Source organism: Apteryx mantelli, chromosome 21, assembly GCF_036417845.1.
Source record: "Apteryx mantelli isolate bAptMan1 chromosome 21, bAptMan1.hap1, whole genome shotgun sequence".
Taxonomy (NCBI): domain Eukaryota; kingdom Metazoa; phylum Chordata; class Aves; order Apterygiformes; family Apterygidae; genus Apteryx; species Apteryx mantelli.
In genome coordinates, this window is record NC_089998.1 from 2,314,260 (window position 1) to 2,334,000 (window position 19,741).

General features: G+C 58.4%; 1 protein-coding gene across 2 annotated transcripts; it reads left to right on the top strand.

The window, feature by feature from the left end:
- Window positions 1-1,555: 1,555 nt before the first annotated feature.
- Window positions 1,556-19,719, top strand: LHX6 (LIM homeobox 6). 2 transcript variants are annotated; one of them, XM_067309047.1, is made up of 10 exons: window positions 1,556-1,656; window positions 1,918-1,983; window positions 2,588-2,770; window positions 2,846-2,967; window positions 8,287-8,507; window positions 10,600-10,700; window positions 10,791-10,886; window positions 12,409-12,583; window positions 13,317-13,420; window positions 15,285-19,719. In XM_067309047.1, the coding sequence occupies exons 2-10, from the start codon at window positions 1,921-1,923 to the stop codon at window positions 15,303-15,305; spliced, it is 1,086 nt and encodes a 361-aa protein (XP_067165148.1). In that variant the 5' UTR covers window positions 1,556-1,656; window positions 1,918-1,920; the 3' UTR covers window positions 15,306-19,719. The 2 variants fall into 2 exon arrangements, with proteins under 2 accessions (XP_067165148.1, XP_067165147.1); XM_067309046.1 differs by having other exon boundaries at window positions 2,588-2,967.
- Window positions 19,720-19,741: the final 22 nt, after the last annotated feature.

A 19,741-nucleotide genomic window follows, 5' to 3' on the forward strand; every position in this document is an offset into this window, starting at 1 on the left:
GAGGGAGCACGGGGGGATGGAGTTGGCATTAATCTCTGGCGAGCCGGGTTCCCCCTCCCGAAGCAGGGCGCGATGTGTTCCCCACCGTGCCACCCCCAGGTGGGCAGGTGCCTGACGCAGGCTGCTGCCACCTCCCTGCCTTCAGGGGCAGTGAGAGCAAGCAGCCCTGCGGCCCTGCGAGGAAGGTTTGACCCAGGGCCAGGCAGCGGCTGGACCGGAGTTCCCCCATTCCCAGGTCAGAGCGGGCTTGGCCAGCCCACGCCGCCTCCCGTTTATGAGCCTCCAAAGAGCCGCCAGTGTCACGCTCCCGTGGTGTGCGGTGGCTGTCGCAACCCTGCATCGTTCCTGCGTACAAACAAAACCCTTTTTGCCTTGTTCCGGCCGGCGCTGTGTAGGGGGCAGACGGCTTTCACTGCTCTGTCCGTGATAACTCCTACGTGCTTTTCCTGGAGCGCTAGCGGCTCGTTCAGAGCCCGGCAATATGGGCGAGCGGTTTAAATTGTTTTTCAGCGTTGCTCCTCGGCACTTGTCTGTGCTCCTGCTGCTGCTCCGGCTTCCCTGCACGCCGCTCCGCAGAGGCCGGCGATGGAGGGGAGGATACGCTGGCAGGCCTTAGCCTGAATTTCTGGGGCTTTGCTTGGGCTTTCTTACAACCTCAATGTTTAAACCTAATGTCTCGTATTTATTCTAAAATGGCTTTCATCTGATTTCCCTCTCGGTTAACAATTTAGCTGTCAAAATCAATAAGGGCGAGTATCCATCCCCAGCCTCCATCAGCTCACGTTACGGCCCGGCAATTACTCCATGGCGGAGCGGCTGCTGGGGCTTTGCCGGGGAATTATCAGGTTACTAATGAAGCCCGGGCGCAGCCGGGCGGCCCGGCCCCGCGGCGGCGGCGGCGGGCGCTGCGGGCACCCAGCGGGGCCCCGGGCCGGGCCGCGCGCCCCGTCGGGGCGGGCAGCGCCGCCGCGGGACGGACGGACGGACTCCCCCCCCCCCCCCCCCCTCCGCTGCCGCCGCCGCGGGCGGTGCCGCTGCCGCCGCCGCTGCTGCCGCCGCCGCCGCAGGTAGCGGGGCCCGGCGGGGCGGGCGGCCCCGGCGCGGCGGGGGGGGCGCCGCTTCCTGCCCGGCCCGCGGCCGCCCCCGGCGGGGAGCGCGGAGCGCGGAGCGGGGCCGCGCGCTCCCGCCCTTCCTGCCGCGGCCGCCCGCGGGCTCGGAGAGCGGCGGCGGCGGCGGCGGGCGGAGCGGGCGCGCCCGCCCCATGCACCGGAGCCATGAGGGCGGGCGGCCCCGCGGCCCCGGCCGCCGCGCCCCGGCCGAGGTGAGGTGAGCGCCGCCGCCGCCGCCGCGGGCCCCGCACCGGCCGCCGCCGTCGGGCGGGCCGCGCCGGGGCCGCGCCGGGGCCGGGGCCGGGGCCGGGCCGGGGCCGCTCGCCGCCTCCCGCGCCGAAGGGGAGGATTTTCCATCCCGGCGCTTTCTGGGGCGTTTTGTGCTCGGCGGAGGGAGAGGGGGAAGAATTTCGATTTTTAATTACTACCATTAAAAAAATCAAATTTGCAATTCTTTGGGTGGCCTGATGGATTCCCTGATTGACAGCCGGAATTGACACTCTGGGTACCTCTTATCTCGGGCATTTACGGCAATTTCTAATTGCAGGTAGTTTGTGGGGTTTTTTCAGCGCTTTGGCTCGCATGGGAACCGAGCGATTACTTCAAGAGGCCCGGGTTAAGTGCAGGCAGGGAGAGAATTCAATCCACATTCAAATTGCTTCATTAAAGAGACGCAGCTTTTGTTGCAAAGGATTTAAATGGCCACTAGAAAGTTCTTATTTATTGTTTTGAGGCGGTTTATATAGGGTGCCCCGCGCTCGCCCGGCGCATGGAGCCGCAGCCTCCTTCTCCCGCTCTCTCCCGCAAGGTGATGCCGCCGGAGCCGCTGCCCAAGGGGAGCGCCCGCTGCCTCGACCCGCACGCCCGCGCCATGGTAAGCGGGGCCGGGGCTGCGGGGGGCGCCGGGACCCGCCGGGCCGGGGCTGCGGGGGGCTGCGGGACCCGCCGGGCCGGGAACCGCCGGGACCTGCCAGGTCGGGGCTGCCGGCGGCTGCGGAGACTCCGGGATCCGCCGGGCCGGGGCTGCCAGGGCTGCGGGGGGCTGCGGGACCCGCCGGGCCGGGGCTGCGGAGACTCCAGGATCCGCCGGGCCGGGGCTACCGGCGGCTGCGGAGACTCCGGGATCCGCCGGGCCGGGGCTGCCAGGGCTGCGGGGGACTGCGGGACCCGCCGGGCCGGGGCTGCGGGGACTCCAGGATCCGCCGGGCCGGGGGTTGGGGGACCTGCGGGGCCGGGGCTGCGGGACCCACCAGGCTGGGACCCGCCTGGACGGGGCTGCCGGAGGCTGCAGGGACTCCAGGACCCGCCGGGCCGGGGCTGCCGGGACCCGCCGGGCTGGGAACCGCGGGGACCCGCCGGGCCGGAGCTGCGGGACGCGCCGGGACCCGCCGCCCGCGCCGGCTCCCCGGGACCGGTGGCGCCGAGCTCGGCCGGGCCCCGTCTCACGCCCTCTCCCCCCCCCCCCGGTCTCCCCGCAGTCGCAGCCCGACGGGGAGCCGCTGCCCGGCGCCCTGGACAAGGAGGACGCCCGCTCGGCGCCCAGCACGCCCTCCACGCCGTCCGTGTGCTCCCCGCCGTCCTCCTCCTCGTCCACGCCGTCGGCCGGCAAGAACGTGTGCTCCAGCTGCGGGCTGGAGATCCTCGACCGGTACCTGCTCAAGGTGAGCGGCGGCGGCGGGCGGCGGCGGGCGGCGGCGGGCGGCCCCGGGTCTCAGCCGGCCCCTTCTCTGCCCCAGGTGAACAACCTCATCTGGCACGTCCGCTGCCTGGAGTGCTCCGTGTGCCGCACCTCGCTGCGCCAGCAGCACAGCTGCTACATCAAGAACAAGGAGATCTTCTGCAAGGTGGACTACTTCAGGTAGGCACCGGCGCCGGGGCCCGCGGCGGAGCCCCCAGGGCAGCGAGGCCGGCGCAGCGCCGCGGGGCTTCGCGCTCGGCTTTCCTTAATGCGGCGGAAGGTCTCATCCTGCGCCGGTGCTGGCAGGGAAAAGGCTTAAAAAGCTTCGGCGCCGCAGGGCAGCGAGGCGGCTGCTGCGGGGCCCGGCCGCCCCGACCCAGGGACACCGGGCCGGGCCCGACCCGACGTGGCCCCCCCCGGCCGCGGCGAGCCCGGGGGTCCGCAGCCCCCCCCCCCCGGGGCTCCCCAAACCGCCGCGGGGCGGCCGCGAAGCGGGGGAGGCTGCGGCCGCGGCTTCATCACCTCCCCTGCCGAAATAACCGTTAGGCAGCGTTATCTCGGCTTTTAGAAAGAGAGCAAACGCGTATCTCGCCGGCTGTAACGTCGCACGGGTTTTGAAAAGCCCCTTTCCGCGATGCGGCACCAAAAATGATAAAGCGTCGCTGGTGGCGGCGCGTTGAAGAACCGAAACAAATTACGGGCAGCGCGAGCCGCTCTGCAGAGCGTTTGGGCAGAGCTCGAGCCCGGCCTAGGCGAGGACCCTCTGGGTGCTTCTCGGTTCGGTTCAGACCTGCGTGACCCGGAGGAGCGGTGTCCCCGAAGGAAAGCGGTTTTTCTGGCTTTGACACTCTCTTTTGACTGTAAATCTTAAACCGCGAAAACTCCCCCAAAAGAGAGGCAGAGAGGACGGAGGGTTTCCGAGCTCTGCGTTGGGGTTTAGCCGCTTAACCGAGCGCCCGGCTCCGGCTTCCCCCATCCCGGCACCGCGAGGAAATATCGTTTGCCCCCCCGAGGAAGGGGAAACGCGAGGCAGGAAATGAGAATGACCCGGCGGGGCCCCGCGGCAGCCGCGCCGGGCAGCGGCTCCTTCCAGCCGCCGCCGCGGGGCCTCCCGGAGACTTTCTGCGGGGGGGGGAGGAAAAAAAAAGGCGCTGGGAGCAGGGTGCGCTCTGAAGAGAAGAGGGGAAACGGGGCTTTTATTTCCGCAGCGGTTTTCACTGCAAGGGTCTCCGAGCGCCTTCTGAATTACGGCCCTCACCCTGCGCGCCGCTGCGCGCCTCTCGCCGCGGGGGCGCAGGTGCGGGGCGGCGGGGTGCTGCCGTCGGGGCCGCCGCCTGCGAGCGCTGCGGGCTCCCCCCCGTCCCCGCTCCGTTTAACGGGGGGCGGCGAGCGGGTGCGGGCGCCGGCGGCGGCTTCGTGCCCCGGCAGCGCGGCTGCTGCAGCCCCCCCGCCGGCGCCGCCCCGGGGTGCGCGGCGCCGGCCCGGCTGCCCCGGCACCTCCGCGCGCTGCGCCGGGCTCCGCTGCTCCCTAAAACCCCGCGGTGCCTTGGGTCCTTGGGGGCTATTTTTTTGAAAACCGTAATTTTTGGTCATTCCGCTGAAATGCCCCCCCGTCTCCAGAGAAAGCTTTTGGAAGGTCTGAAGTATCGTTGTGCTGTTTCAGAGCACTTCCAGCGTTTTTCATTAATTAATAACCGTTCAGATGTCATTAACGTTTTTTAAGGATAGCTCTTTCCAAATACTATTTTAAAGTAGCAAACTGAGCCTTTAAATTGCCTTTGAGAAACGCAGTGAGCAAATTCCGTGAAAAATAAATATATTCGGATGAAAACCCTCGCAGAGCACCCTCCTTCTAGGTGCACGCGAGCGCTTGGGCAAATGCACCGAGGGCGCCGGGCTGTGCGTGCGGCACGTTAATTCTCCCCGATGTAAATCGGAGCTGCCGAACGAAAACTAAAACGAAAATTGATTAACGCTCCGCAGTTTGCCCCCGCTGCCTCTGCTGAGGGTTCGTGGAAGCGGGACGGTAGCTCCGGGGACGCGGTTTGAAGTTGCCTTTTACAGAAAAAGATCTTTTTGGGGGGACGGGATTGGGATTTGGGGGGATTTTGCTCTCTGGCCGCAGCGCTGGGGAAGGGCAGGGCCGCTCCGCGCTGCACCGCGCTGCTCCGCGGGGGCGCCCGGGCTCATCCCGCGGGGAGCGCGGAGCCCGCGCGGGGAGGTGCGCTGAGCGCGCGCGGCCTCGGGCGGCGGCGGGTCCCCGCGGGGCCCAGGCGTCCGGGCGGGCGCGGCGGCTTCACGGGCAGCGCGGTGCGGTGCGATGCGGCGCGTCCCCCCGTCGTGCGGCGGCTCCGGGAGCGCCGCTCCCCCCCCCGGTTCGCCCCTTCCCCGGCCGAGGACCAGGGCGGCGGAGGGCAGACGCCCCGCACCCCCCGCGCTGGGGAAGGCGCTGGCGAGCGGCGCGGGGCCGGGGGCGACGCCGGCACCACCGCGCTCCCTCAGACCCCTCGCCGGGCGTCCGGCCTGCAGCCCGGCTCCGGCAGCAGCACCAGCGCGGGGCAGAATGTGACTCCTTAGACACCCCCCCTCCTTTTTTTCCCCTTTTTCCTGCAGATTAAGTGTGTTCTTTAAAAGCAAAGCGGTGAACCCCGTTAGCACGTGCGGGGCTTTTGAGCCGAGGCAGGTGGGAAGGGGCGGCGGGACGCGCTCAGCACGGAGCCTCCGTTCACTCCTATCGCTGTGCATCCCGCAGGGAGCAGAGCGGAGGCAGCGATGCTTGCAGCCGCGCTGCTGCCAGGCCCTGGGCCCGTCCGTGGGCCGCCGCGGCTCGCAGAGGTGCCCCCGCGCGAGCAGCACGTGCCCGGGGCAGGGGCTGTATCACGACTGAGGTTTGGGTCTGGTGCCGCCCCTGCGGGACGCTGCACATCCGCCGCTGTCGCTAGCAGCACCCGGCAGCCTCGTGCGCGTCTGCACGCGAGCCGCTGCCGTTTCCTGTGTCTTGTCAAATAATTGCATTTGGCATCCAGGGCTCGAGCGCTTCGGGGCAACCAAATTAAAACTGGAGCTCGCAGAGCAGAACATCGCGTTCCCGGGCGGCGCGAGGGCGGCTGGCGGCCAAGCCCGCGGCTGCGGTTTCGGGGCAGCCAGCGGCCCCGCAGCGCCCGGCCCTGCTGCGTGGCTCCCAGGGGGGCTCGCCGCGGGAGACGGGCCGGCGCTGGCATCCCGGCTGCCTTCTGCACGGTTCAGGGTCCCTTCGGGAAGCCGCTGCCAGGTCAAGCGGCTCATGCGAACGGCTTGCCGCAGAGCTGCCCGGGAGGGGACGGTCGGTGCCGGGGGCCGGGGCCGGGCTGCGGGAGCCGAGTCCCCTGGCGGGGACGAGCCGGCTGCCGGGAGGCGTTTCTGGGGGTTGCCCCCCTCCGCTGGCCCCCTCGCTGCCGCAGGCACCTCTGGAGGAGGCGGCTCCGTCCCTCCCGCTCCTGGCTGCAGCATCCCGGCACCGACCGCGCGGGGCCGAGGCCGCTCATCGCCGCTGGGCCGGGAGCCGAGCCGGGTGGCAGGGAGAAGCGGGCTGGTGCCTGGGGAAATCGTCGCGGCCGTGTCACCATCCTTGTGCTGCAGCGCTGCCCCGGCTCCCTCTCCCATCGGGAGCGGCCTCCGCATGGACGCGGCGCTCCGCTTTTCCCCGGGCTTCCTGCGCGTCACCACGCCTCGCTTGCGGCGTTTTGCTCCGGACAAATGCTCCCGGGCTGGCGGGCCGGGGCTGCCGCTTCCGCCAAAGGCCGCGGGGCCCCCGGGCAGGAGCCGGCAGCGGTGCCCCTGCCTCGGTTTCCCCTGCGCGCGGGGTGGGGAAGGCGCCCGTCCTCGGGAAGGGCTTCCCGCTCCCCGAGCCGAGCGCGACGCCGCCGGCGCCACGTGCTGGCAGCTGCCTCGAGCCGCCCCTTCGCTCGGCACCGCGGAGCCGGCGGGGCTGCTTGCGCTGCCCGAAGCCCCTCGGCTCGCAGCAGCGGCCCCGGCTTCTAAATAAAAAATTAATACGGCTCTTCTGTTTGTGCATTTATATAAACTAGCTGGCACAAAGTCAGTTTACAATGTTCCCATCTGAAGTAAATTAGTGAGGTCTCTTAGCTAAGTCTCTGTGTAATTTCAGCACAGAAATGTCCTCTCTAAAGCAGCCTTTTTTTTTTTTTTTTTTTTCCCCCTTTTGGTCAATGCTGGTCAGACTGAAAAATTTAAACCTTTCTTTTCCTCCCAAATAGTTTTGCAGTTAGTAATTGCAGCATCGGGTAGCGTTTCTGCGTGTGAAGGCGCCGGTGCGCATGGTGGCCGGTGCCGGCGCTGGGGCCAGGCCGGGCGGGAAGTGGTGTCGGAGGCGCCCGGCCGGGCGGGAAGCGGCGTCGGAGGCGGCGCGCGGGAAGGGCGCCCGGCGCGGCCAGGCCGCTCGGGCTGGGTCGGCTGTTTGTCGGCGCCTCTGGGGCGGCCGCGGCGGCTCGGATTCCCGGAGCGAGCACGTGTGCGCGGGGCCGGGCAGGGTGAGGGGCCGCGTCCCGCTCGCCGGCTCTCCCTGCCCCTGCGGTTTTCCGCGGCGGCGAAGGGCAGCGCTGGCGCTGGATCCCGCCGGCAGCGGCGCCCTGGGGAGCCGGGTCTGCGGCGCCGCCGGCCCGCGGGCACCAGCCTGGCGGTGGCGATGCTCCCGCGCCCCCCGGCTCTGCCGCCCGAGCTTGTTTTTCATTTAATTTGTTGTTATTTTTTTAAACAACGGTATAAATAAAACATCCCAGGCACAGCCGGGGGCGCCAGGGGAGGCAGCACCCAAGCGTGGCGATGCCGGAGCGCGCGCCGGCGCTGCCGCCTCCCCCGCCAGGCCCCAAACCTCGGACCCGCCACGGGCTTGGAAGAGCAGGGTTTTCAGAAGCCCGGGAGAAGGCGCAGCTCTCCGGCGCCCGGCGGTGGCTGGCGGTTTCGTTACCTTTTCATTGCGCTGAGCAACTTTCTAGCATAAATCAGCTAAGAGCGTCGCGGTCCCGGCGCGAGGAGACCTCCTCGCAGGAGCAGAAAGCAGCTGCGTACCTCCGCGCGCTTGAGAAGAAAACAGATGTTTTGATTTATTGGAATAGGGGAAAAAGCGGCTCTAACAAAATTTCCAGCCGAGTGTCACGTTGACGGTTATCAAAATAAAAATCCCATGAACTTGGAAAGTGATTCCCGTCGCCGCGTGACCTTGGCGCTCACCTGCCCGCCTCGGCCCCGGGCTGATGTCCCGCGTGGTGCCCGACCCCGTCCCGCGGTGCGACCCCATTCCGAGCAGTGCACAACCTCGTCCCGTGGTGCGACCCCGTCCCGCGCGGTGCCCGACCCCGTCCCGCGGTGCGACCCCGTCCCACGCGGTGCACAACCCCGTTGCACGGTGCATCCCCGTCCCGCGGGCCTTGGCTCCGGCCCCGTTCCCGCGCCGGCGGGCGCCGCCTCCCCTCTCAGCCCGACTTTGCTCCCTTCCCACAGCCGCTTCGGTACCAAGTGCGCCCGCTGCGGCCGGCAGATCTACGCCAGCGACTGGGTGCGGCGGGCCCGCGGCAACGCCTACCACCTCGCCTGCTTCGCCTGCTTCTCCTGCAAGCGGCAGCTCTCCACCGGCGAGGAGTTCGGCCTCGTGGAGGAGAAGGTGCTGTGCCGGATCCACTACGACACCATGATCGAGAACCTCAAGCGAGCGGCGGAAAACGGTACGGGGCCGCGGAGCTGCTGGCAGGCAGCGCCGTGCACCGTGCGCGCTGGGCGCTGGTCGGGGATCCCGCGCGGCAGGCGCCGGGGCAGAGCCTGCTCGGAGGCGTGCGGGGAACGGCCCTGCGGCCTGCAGAGGGGCTGATCCTGCCCGGGGGGTGCAGGGTGCAGTGTGGCTCCCCAGGGATTTGGGGTGCAGGGTGCAGCGGGGCTCCCCAGGACTTTGCTTCCCAGCAGCCGTGCGGGTGCCGCGGCAGGAGGTGGCCCGGGCTCCCCGTTAGCCCGGCTGGCACCGCGGCGACGTTGCTGCTGCGGGACCCCGCGCCCCGTGTGGGATCGCTGCGCCTGGGGCGGCTGCGGGGCCACTAATCCAAAATGGGACCATGGGGTTGTCTGAGCGGCTCCTCCTCTTCCCAGCTTCCACCAGCAGCTTCAAGTCATTGGAGCATTGACTTCAAATGACTGTCATTAGGCTTCAGAGTTAAAATCCCCGGCAGTACGCGTTGCTGCCGAGAAGGGAGTCGGGGCTCCCTTAGGGATGTTCAGGCGGGCGGCGCAGCTCCCATGCCGAGGCAGGTTTGGGAATCAGCACAGGCGAACGGGAGAGGAAAGGAGCCAACGGCGGGCGCCTGTGGCCGTGACGCTTCGGGATAGCTGCGCCGCTTTGCGTGGGAACGCCGGCAAAACCAGGGCGCCGTGGAGGCTTTTGGCCCAGGCAGGGGACGCGGGGAAGCGGATGGTGATGGTGGTCTCCAGAGGCCGGAGAAAGGGGGAATCGCGCCGGGCAGCCGGGCCGTCCTCGCCCCCCGAGGGCGCCGCGCGGCCCCGCGCTCGGGCGACGGAGGGGAGGAAGTGCTGCGCCGCGGCCTGCGGAAGCTGTTGGCAACCCGATGGGAGAGCAACCGGCATTCCTGCTCGCGGCGGCCGCGCGGGGCGGGAGGGCGCCCGGGGCGAGCGCGGGAGCTCCGAGGGGACGGAGCGGGGCGGCGCGGCGCGGTTGGTCCCGGCTCCGGCTCCGGCAGGGTCGCTGCGGTCCCGGCCGCGGGCCAAGCCCCGAGCCCCGTGCCGCACCGCCGCAGCCCCCAGCCCGGCCCCGGGGCAGGGCAGCGATCGCTGCAGAGCCGGGGGCCACGCGCTCCCCCCACCCAGTAATTCCCCAGCAATTTCTCCGGCACATGAGGTTTTACACACAAGAAAAATAAACAGACGGTGCTGGAGTCAGAGTCCCATTCATCATCCAAAGGGAACAAGTCAAACTATAGGAGAAAGTCCTTCAACTCCGGCCAAGACAATCAGCGCCGGGTCCAGCTCGCGGCGCAGCAGCCCGTTGTGCCGGCGCATCCCGGGAAGGGGGCACGCGCCGGTCCCCAGCGCCGCGGCCTCCCTCCTCGAGCGCCCGGCAGTGCTTCGCTCCGGCAGCATCCGGGCCGGGCGCGAGGCAGGCACCGAGGGGAGCCTGCTCTCCCGCGCCTTCCGCGAGGAACGCGGCAGCCCCCGGCGCCTCCGAGCGCAGCACGTCTACAACCGCCTCCCCGTGGGCCTTGCCCATTTCCTGCGTTCCCCACCGCTTCCCACCGCTCGCCGCAGCTTCCTCGGTTTCCCTGGAGCGTTTTTGGGGCGAACCCCGTCTTTTCCTCAGCGCCTGGGGAGGTGCAGCCGCGCCGCTGGTGCTCCCAGGGAGGCTCCTGGCTGGTGCCGGCTCCGCTCCTTTTCCCCTGTGATCGGATGCAGGCGCGGAGGCGCGCGGTGCCGCGGAGGGGCACGTCGCCGTTCGGCCCCCTGGGCTCGCAGCAGGGCTTCCCCGGGGACGCGACCATTGCGTACGGAGGCAGCTTGTAGCAATTCAGTTTCCGACCTGCAGCGTAAGGGACGTAACAGCATCTTCCCTGCTCGTCCGCAGGCAGCACGCGCTGCCGGCACCCGGCTGCAAAGAGCAGGGTGCCCTTGCAGGGCAGAAGCGAGCTTTCGCCAAGCTCTGCCCCCGCGTTTCCCCTCGCCGCCGGCAGCGCTCCGCTCGGGCCGGGCTCGGTCTTGCACGTTTGCGAACCCGGGGGGGGGGCGAAGCCGCCCGCGATCACGGCTTCTCTCCCGCAGGCAACGGGCTCACGCTGGAGGGGGCCGTGCCCTCGGAGCAGGACAGCCAGCCCAAGCCCACCAAGAGGGCCCGCACCTCCTTCACCGCCGAGCAGCTGCAGGTAGCGGGGCCGGCCGGGGCGGCGGGCAGCGGCGCCCACCCGTCCGCCCGCCCGCCCGCGGCCTCACCGCCCGCTCCCTCTGCCCGCCAGGTCATGCAGGCACAGTTCGCTCAGGACAACAACCCCGACGCCCAAACGCTCCAGAAGCTCGCCGACATGACGGGGCTGAGCCGCAGAGTCATTCAGGTGAGGCAGCGCGGCGGGCGCCGAGCGGTGGCGGCGGCGGCTGCTCACGCTTTCCTGTTCTATTCTTTGCTCTTTTACAATGCAATGAAAAAAATATATATATAGCCCCAGCCCTTCCAAAGAAGTTAAAGCTGCCCTTAGTGCACTGCCTGAGCCCCTTTACTTTGCCACTGCAAATCAGCCCAGAGCACTGCCCAGCCTTCCCCGGGAGCAGCCTTGGGCACGAAGCCGCTCGGCTCCCTGCCCTCCGCGGGGCCGCCGGGAGCGGGCAAAGCAACCCGCTTTGGGAGACGTCGAGGTCGAGAAGTTTAAAGACAAAGAAGTTTTGCAGCCCCAGGAGAAGCACGCGGAGACCCCAGCAGCGGCCGCGTCCAAGTCCCGGTGCTCGTGTTGCACACGAGGGAAGGGAAAGCAAAACCGCAGGGGCTGGGATAAAAATGCCCCCTATGCAAATCCCAGCTTGCAGTTCCCGTAGACATCCCAGCTTTGGCCCCCCGTTGCATTTATAATCCTCACTTTACTGTTCTGCTAACATACTTTCTGAATACAATAAGAAACACGAATGATTAAAATAAGCTTGGAGCTTTCATCCAGGATTGTCTTGCCAAAGATGCATCTAAATTTCTAGAGTGTGAAAATCTGGCTGGAGCCTCAGTTATCGAGATTTTTCAATTAGCTAAAGACCAAGTAGTCTAGATGCTGGGCTATTTTTTATGTGGGTATTTTTTAAAGGTGCTTTGGACAGGAAACAATTTGTCAAATGCTTGTGGCTGTTTCCTTTGCCGCGATCCAGTTCGCACAGCCTCCGAGTCTCCCTTCGCTGCGAGCTGTAGAACGCTTTTGCTCCCAGCTATCTTCAGAATTTAAAACATAAGAAAGAAAATACCAAACCTAACGTTAGAAAAAGAAAAAAAAAAAGCCTGAACTCCACACGTGTTTTAACTCTAAGACAGAATCCCCTAATTATTCTTTAATTAAAAGGAGTGAGATTTGGTAAGAAGGCTCATACCTGCCAGTCAGCTGGAATAGGCCTGTATCCTACAACCCTGGTACCTTCATTTCTCTGCTTTGATGTTGTGCCGGCATGGTTTTTGTATGGGATAAAGCATCAGTGTTTAACATGACATCAGAATTCTCTTCCCTAAAGTCATAGTTTCTCCTAGTCTGAGCTTTTCCTTGGCTTTGTCTCCCTTTGCCTCTTCCCTTGTCTAGTCACACATAGTCCTCAGCTGGTCGGAGCAGGGCTCTTAGGCTAGGCTAGCTGGGTTTGAAGGTTAAAGTCCAAGTAAGGGCTGCCCAGATCCTTTATGCCCGAATTAACGCTGCGATGGAGGACCTGGATAGGCCCCGTCTGGCCATGGAGGGGCCAAGAGAGCACTAGCAAGAAAATATTTCAGTGTACAGATTTCTGACTACATTTGATTCCCTTTTGTAAATGCTTTGAACAAGACAGTCAGTCGTCTTAGGGTCTTTGCAAACGATCTCTTCATCCTGCTAGCGGTTGTTTCTCTCGGTGTTTCAGGTTTGGTTTCAAAACTGCCGAGCGCGCCATAAAAAACACACGCCGCAGCACACGGTGCCGCCCTCCGGAGCGCCCCCGTCCCGCATCCCTTCCTCGCTCCCCGATGACATTCACTACTCCCCCTTCAGCAGCCCGGAGAGGGCCAGGATGGTAACCCTGCACGGCTACATAGAAAGTAAGTGGGGCTGGAGGGTGGGTCGTTGCACTGCGCTGCCGGCAGCCGGGACGGGCTCCGGGGATGGAGGGACTGGGGTCTGGCCGGGAGCAGCGGGATGCTCGGTCGGGAGCTGGGCAAGCAGAGAGCTCCCCATGCTCACGGGGCACCGATGGTGCCTGCATTCTTCCTTTTCATGAAAAACGTCGCCCTTTGGGGATTCCTGAAGGGCCCCTTGACTGGGAAGTCCCAAATAAGAAAAGAAGAAGCGGGTGGGGAAGGGGAAAGGGGGGTGGCACAGCCTCTTTCCTTAGGATACCTCATCCCCAGGGAAGCCACCGCATTGGTTTTACTTTATTGGTCGTTATCCCTCCTTACGTTCTCTTTTGTCATGGAGAAGGGGCATGAACTGCCTTGTTTAGCTTGGTGGTCAGGTGCTCTCCTTCCTGTTCACGAGACCAAAGTTGCTTTTTCTAATAATTCCCAGTGTCAGGGAGTCGCTGCCGAAGTGGGGGGTGGCTTTGGTCCCCGCTGGCTTGCCAGGCTGGAGCATTTCGACTCTGTGGGACTTGGAGGCTTCCCCCTCACCCACACGGGTCTCGGGGAAACGCTGCTCCTGTTAAGCCTCTGCCTGCTCTACCAGCTGCCTCTCACATGTGCCCCGAGCTGTTCCTGGCCTGGGATCCTGGCCGTGGAGGTGGGAGGGCTTGTGCTGTCTGCAGCAGTAGAGGCTGAAGCCTCTTCTCATCCGCAGGTCAGGTACAGTGTGGACAAGTGCACTGCAGGCTCCCCTACACCGCGCCGCCGGTGCACCTCAAAGCGGACATGGAAGGACCACTATCTAACAGGGGTGAGAAGGTAATTGCAGTCCCCGTTTCAGGCTTTGGGCTCAAACCTCAGCTGTAGCAAAGATTTTCTTGTATCATGTGATTGCCGCTGCCTCCTTTTGGCCACATCACTGCTTCTCCGTAATCTCGGGCAGCTTTCAGCAGTTTGTCTGTGTTTTCTTTATTTTGGTGGCCCTAGACTGATGTACCAACTGCTGATAAAAATGTCGTCAATCTGTTCTTCACTAAATACTCCTCGTTGGTGTGATGTGCTGAGATGCTCTGCTTGGATTCCTTGAAGTGTTTTGATATCCTCCTGCCTGAACTCCTTTTTATCCTCTTTATCTTCCCTTTCCATGTGGCAATGAGCTTCCTTCTCCTGCTCGGTTACTCAGCTCTCTGCACCCTCTGTCAATGCTAACACTGAACGGCTGTTAATAACTGAGCAGGGAGGACCTTTGCCATGTGCTGACTTTCCAGTTTTCCATGAGTTAACACAAAAGATACATTTCTTGGGGATTCTAGTATTGCTTAAAAAATAACAACTGCCTGTTACAAGATCTTAAGTAGAAACGTTATTTCACAATGTCTGGCTAGGAAACAATATTGCATATCAATATTTTTCTGTTGAAAACTCAGTATTTGTCCATTCTAACATACAGTTCATTTCTGGGAAAGACTTCTGAAACTGCATATACATGCTTAGGCTGATAAGACATTATTTAGCAATCCAGTTTAAGTGGCTTCATTTTGAAAAACACCGAGCATTTGGCAACTCTTTTTGGTTTTAGCTTTCGACTTTACTCTTAGAAGTTATCAGCTTCCTTCTTTTCAGATCTCTCTTTATTCAGTGCAGCAACCCTAGATTATTGAGCTCTGTTTTGATAAGCACAAGCAGGGGCACAGCAAAGTTACTTTCTCAGTTTAAAGGCTACCATTTTATCATGATATCTACACAACAAAAACTTGAGATTTTTCAAAAAATTATACTGTGGCCTTAGTCCTGATTCAGTAATTCAAAGAAACTTATTGCAGCAATTAGTTTCTGTGATTGAAACACAACTGCTTTCTTGCAAACGTTGCAGGACTGGGTTCTCAGGACATGGAGCTGCCCCTGAAACAAATTACTTTTTCAAGGGATCACTTTCATGTTGAATTCCTGAAGCAGTATCTTTTTCCGCATCCAAAATTTGTTTCAAACAATGATAGTTAAAATCCTGGAAAAACATATGTAAATGATGAGTCTCTGTCTCCCTCTGCACGGAGAGGAGCACACGCGTCTCCGCTCCTCTCCGTGCGCCCAGTGTGTGAGTACCGTGAGTGTTTGCCCAGTAGCATACGGAGGGTATTAGTGATCCCTTCCCGACTGCAGGCGAGGGCAGGTAACGCACCTGCGGAGCAGCCAGGTTGAATGCCTAACCCACAGTTTGAGGGAAACCTGTGATGATTACCAAAGAAGTGGATAGGTTAAGGACACTTGATAATGGTCTTAATTTTTCTTGGTAGCTGCTGTAGAGGATATCACAGAGCAAATAAAATAACTGCTGGTTGCAATTTGTTGTATAGTATAATGCAATTTTACAGCCAAATATCTGCCTGTTGGTGCATCTCTCACTTAAATTAAGACGTGTATTATCATACTTCCATTATCTCCTGTTTGTGATATCCCAGCTATGGAGCTCGCGTTGCTGTGTTTCGTGGGCAGGACTGAGGAGGCTCAAGGCAAACAGTGGTTGCAGGAAGGATGCGCTCCATGGGGCAGCTTGCTGCCTGAGAGCCCGCCACAGCAGCTGGGCACGCGTGCTTCTCCTGCTGTTCCCTAGAAATACATGTCCGCTGTGAGGGTTGCTTGTCTTTTAAAGTAGCTAATGCTCAATTCACATTTTTCCCACTAGGTCATCCTCTTTCAGTACTGACTGCGCGAACTCTTCCTCATCTGTCCATGGCGCTACCAGCACCACTGCCCCTCAGTCGTTGAAATACAGTGTCCAATCCAAGGCAACTGTAATCAGTCATGCAGGAGAAACTCAAATCCAGCATTCTCAGTTGTTTCCATTGACCAGCATCTAACATCCACTATTATTTCTCCAGCAACACTCTGTGTATGTGTGTGTTGAGTGCACAGTTACATTTTTCACTTGTTTCTTGTGGACTTGTAGAATGACAGTGAGTCTCTCCAAGGCAATGCCAGACGCAGTCAAAATTAGTGACTCTACTGTGCTTACAATCTTGCTTCCGAAATCATGGGAATATGAACAAAACAGTAAATGCTGAGTCACAGGGGGGTTCGATGACCACCTATCAATACAAAGAGAGGAGGAATTCACGTGGTTTGGCCTGATTCTCTTTTGCACCAGTGAAGCACTGCTGGTTCCAGGACATCCCTCCTTATTTACACTCGCATGGGTGAAATCTGAAATGGGCTCTTTGGCTCAGCAGCTTAATACATGTACAGAACTTCCTGAGCCAAATGCATTGGTAGCTGTGACTCCACTAAGTGGAAACCACGAAGCCCACTGGAAATAGGCAGTTTCTCTTCCTCCTCAAAGTGCTTTAGAACCACATGTCCTTTGCTCACTCTGTAAGGTAAGTAAATCTTAGGGTTTTCCCCCCCATTTTATAGGAGGGGAAACTGAGATGCCCTAAACTGAAGGGGGCAGTGGGGGTTGGTGGCAGAGTCAGGTTTAGCACTCTGACGGTTTTGATTGCCAACTCGTTCTCAGAGCACTGATTATATCTCTTGTCTCATAGCCATCTGCCAAATCCTCATTTTTTATTCTTATATCTTATTAACAAACTACTTTATTTCTTTGGATTCGTATTGGATCATGAATGGGTGATTGCAGAATGCACCTACACAAACCTCTTAGCCACACAGTACACTGGGACTGGGACATCCTGAGCGGAGGCTGGCCCATAAGCGCGTAGAAATGTTTTGCTCTGGTATGGACCCTACAAGGGGGACTCCAGCAACAAGTTCAGTCAGTGAAAACAGTCGGGTAGAATCAGAGACCAGTTAAGAAAGCGGAAACAACAGTGCCTGTAAGGCCAGCAGGACCAGTCACTAGCCAAGTGTACAGCAATGCGATGGCATATCCTTTCATCTGGCAGCGCTGTCTGCTTACCTCTGCCCTTGCGTTGTTCTCCGTTACTGGCGTATCGCTGCTACTTCTGCCAAGTCCTCGGCTGAAGGCGCAGTCCAGGACGACTGCTCTCAGAGGAGCAGGCAATGCAGGGCTCACCCTCGGAGGCAGCCTCATTGCAACAACAAAGGAAGTACTCAGCACTCTGGCCCCAGATCAGGAAAAAAGCTCTGAAACGATACTTCATTGATGGTAATAACAAAAAGTAAACAACTAACATTTGCCAGCCCTTCTCAGTTTGCACCAAGCCAAGATTAGGTCTATAACAAAACCTCTCTCCATGTAAGCACACTGGTCTCTCTTGCTGCTCAGTTTCTGCGAGGCAGCGCTTCCAAGAATGTGAAAGCCTACTATGAGCCACAAGCGATGTGTAATGGGACCGAACTGTGCCCGAGGAACAGAAGACAGGAATCCATCAGTTACATAACTTGTTTTTAATTCAAACTGTAGATACATGTGTTTTTCTCTCTGGGAGATCCTGGATCAATCTCCAGCGTCGGCCGAGTGGGCAGCTGTCCCGCTGGTTTAGCCAGGCAGTGTTGCAAACACAGAAAGCCTTTCCCTGGCTGTGCCTGCGGGTGCCGCGCGACGCAGCTGGGTGACAAACTGCTCCAGCTAAGCACGAGGCACGATGGCCACGATGGCCACTGCAACCTCAGTGCTAGCTGCAGGGAGAGGTCTGCCCAGGTGCCACCAAGAGCTCTCCATCTGAGAAATAACTGAATACATAAATATATATATGCGTGTTCGTGTATATATATATATATATATTAAAAAAAAAAATATATATATATATATATATGCAGAGATGGTAGCAGTTTGGACAGTTAGGCCAGTATTCTGGCTAATTGTAACAAACAGCTAGCAGCTCTATACCCCAATTTAAAATAATATTCAAAAGCAGGGAGGAAATTAGTCCTGCAATATATTATTGTCACCTCCTGACAGGCAAATAATTGTTTCCAATGTGCACAAACAATGACAAGACACTCCTGCAGCCATGACCTGCCTGGAACCACCGCTCCAGAAGTGTCCCTTTGGCGAGAGAACAGTCAAAAGTGGCATCCATCTTGGTCACTTTTCTCCTTGGCTAGAAAAATGAGCAAAAGGCCTGGCACGCGTTTTGTTGGCTGTTAGTGGAGCGTTCTGATTCTCGGTATTTATTATTGCAAGGCTGTAGTGGTTGCTGTGTCTGCTTGAAATAGCTGTGAGAAGCTGAAGGTAGTTGGCGGGGTCACCAGGGCCCAACTTTCTCCTCCATTTGTGCTTGCGCATTCTAAGGATTATTCAGTTGTGGAATTAGTGCTATAAACTAATGGGTAGCTATTCAGTGGAAGACTGAAGGAGAGACTCCAGGCTGTAACTTGACCTGACATCCCGCAGTACTTGAGATTTCCACAACTGTTTTGCTGACGAAGAAAATGGTCTGATGCATTTATCTTCTGTCTCAGCAGTGCAATGAGAGGGAGACTATTAAGTATGTATCTGCTACATAGCAGCTTAGTTACTGATCAAAAAAAACAAAACAAAAAACCACTTGTGAAATGTACTGTATATCAAAGTTTTTGTAACTGATACCACTGACAGGACCAGCGCGCAAAGCACAGGGCTAAGGTAACGTAGATGTTTCTGACCAAATACGTGCGGTGGAGGTGGAATCGCCACTATACATGCAGTGTATTGCACTGTACAAACTGTGCTCAAGGGCAGTTTCCCCAGCAAGTAGCCAGGAGCAGCTTTGCTAATTCAGAAATCAGGCTCTGTTTATATTAAGCCCAAATTGTTTGCAAAAACTGGAAGCAATTCAGCTTGTGCAGTTTTAGAGCTAATTATGTGTATGGAAAATACTCAACTGTACCAAGAATGTAAGAAATCCTCTAATTTATTCAATACATTGTTTCACAGCACATTTCACACTGACTGTTGCCACTGAACCAAACCTTATCTCAGGTCATTTGCATTCATCTCCTGTCTATAGATTAAAAAAAAATTTTTTTTAATCCTTCTCATTTTCTTAGTTTATTCAGTAATTGCCAAATGGGTTCTGGTGCAGTAATGCAGACTCTATGTATTTAACTTTTCCAGTTGCTATTTACAAAAAACTGTTGCAGACAAAATCCAATGAAGATAGCCAATGAAAAGCTTTTCACTCAAATTTAACATGGTAATTAAATATGGTGAGGGTCTGAAAGTGGAATGGTTTACAGTTTTATTACCAAATTATTATTTTTTTTTGGCTCACGCTGGTTAACCCCAATGCCCTAGCTAAAGGTGCTTACACAACTTACTAGTTGGGATGGGGGAGTGGGAATCAATCCTGCACTACTATCGGTGATATAGCTGTATGATGCCAATTATAGACACATCAGTTTTATTTCATCAGTCAATCATTTTGTTGTAGCATGTTGCAATTATGCATGTCTTGGCTACAATGGTTAAAAAAATTCTCTGAATGAGTGGACAGTCAAGACTAATATTTATTTTAAAAAAGTAAAACTAAATTGTAAGCACTTTTTTGTAAAACCAATGTCTGTTTTGTTACATACTTTTAATGTTGTGCTTTGTAAATGTCTTATTTGTGTAATAAATAAAGTTAATGCAAGTAGAAGTGCTGGCACTTACATCCAGAAAATGATGTAATTCCATTTTATTTTATTTTTAAATACTTTCTGGCTTACTAATCAAGCAGCAACCCACCCAGTTTTCCTCTTTTATTATTTTGTTAAACTCTGGCTTCAGGAGAGTTCAACAAATGTTCGTAGTAAATGGATATAATTTCCTAGTTAGCAAACCAGTCATTAAAGAATACCTCTGGTGTACATTATTACAATGATCAATCAATATCAAAGTACTGAGCAAAAAGGAGGAAAGGAATTCACCAGGACAGCTAACTAAAATCTGGGAAAATAATGTTGATTAAGATGGATTTGAATGACTTCGACATTGAATTTGAGGCACTCTTTTTAACAAATTGTTTTCAGGCTTAATAACATGTATATATATACACCACACTGCACACCTCTCAGGAATATTATTATGAGTACAGTCTGCTTTTTTTTTTCCATGGCATTTTTTCAGAATGACTGATTGAATGATTATTTCCATTTTTGTTTATGCTGACAAAGATGACAAAAAGATGATAGTCCTATAGAGAGGGAAAAGGTGATATAAATCCACAAGGACAAATTAGACTTATCATGAATCAAATT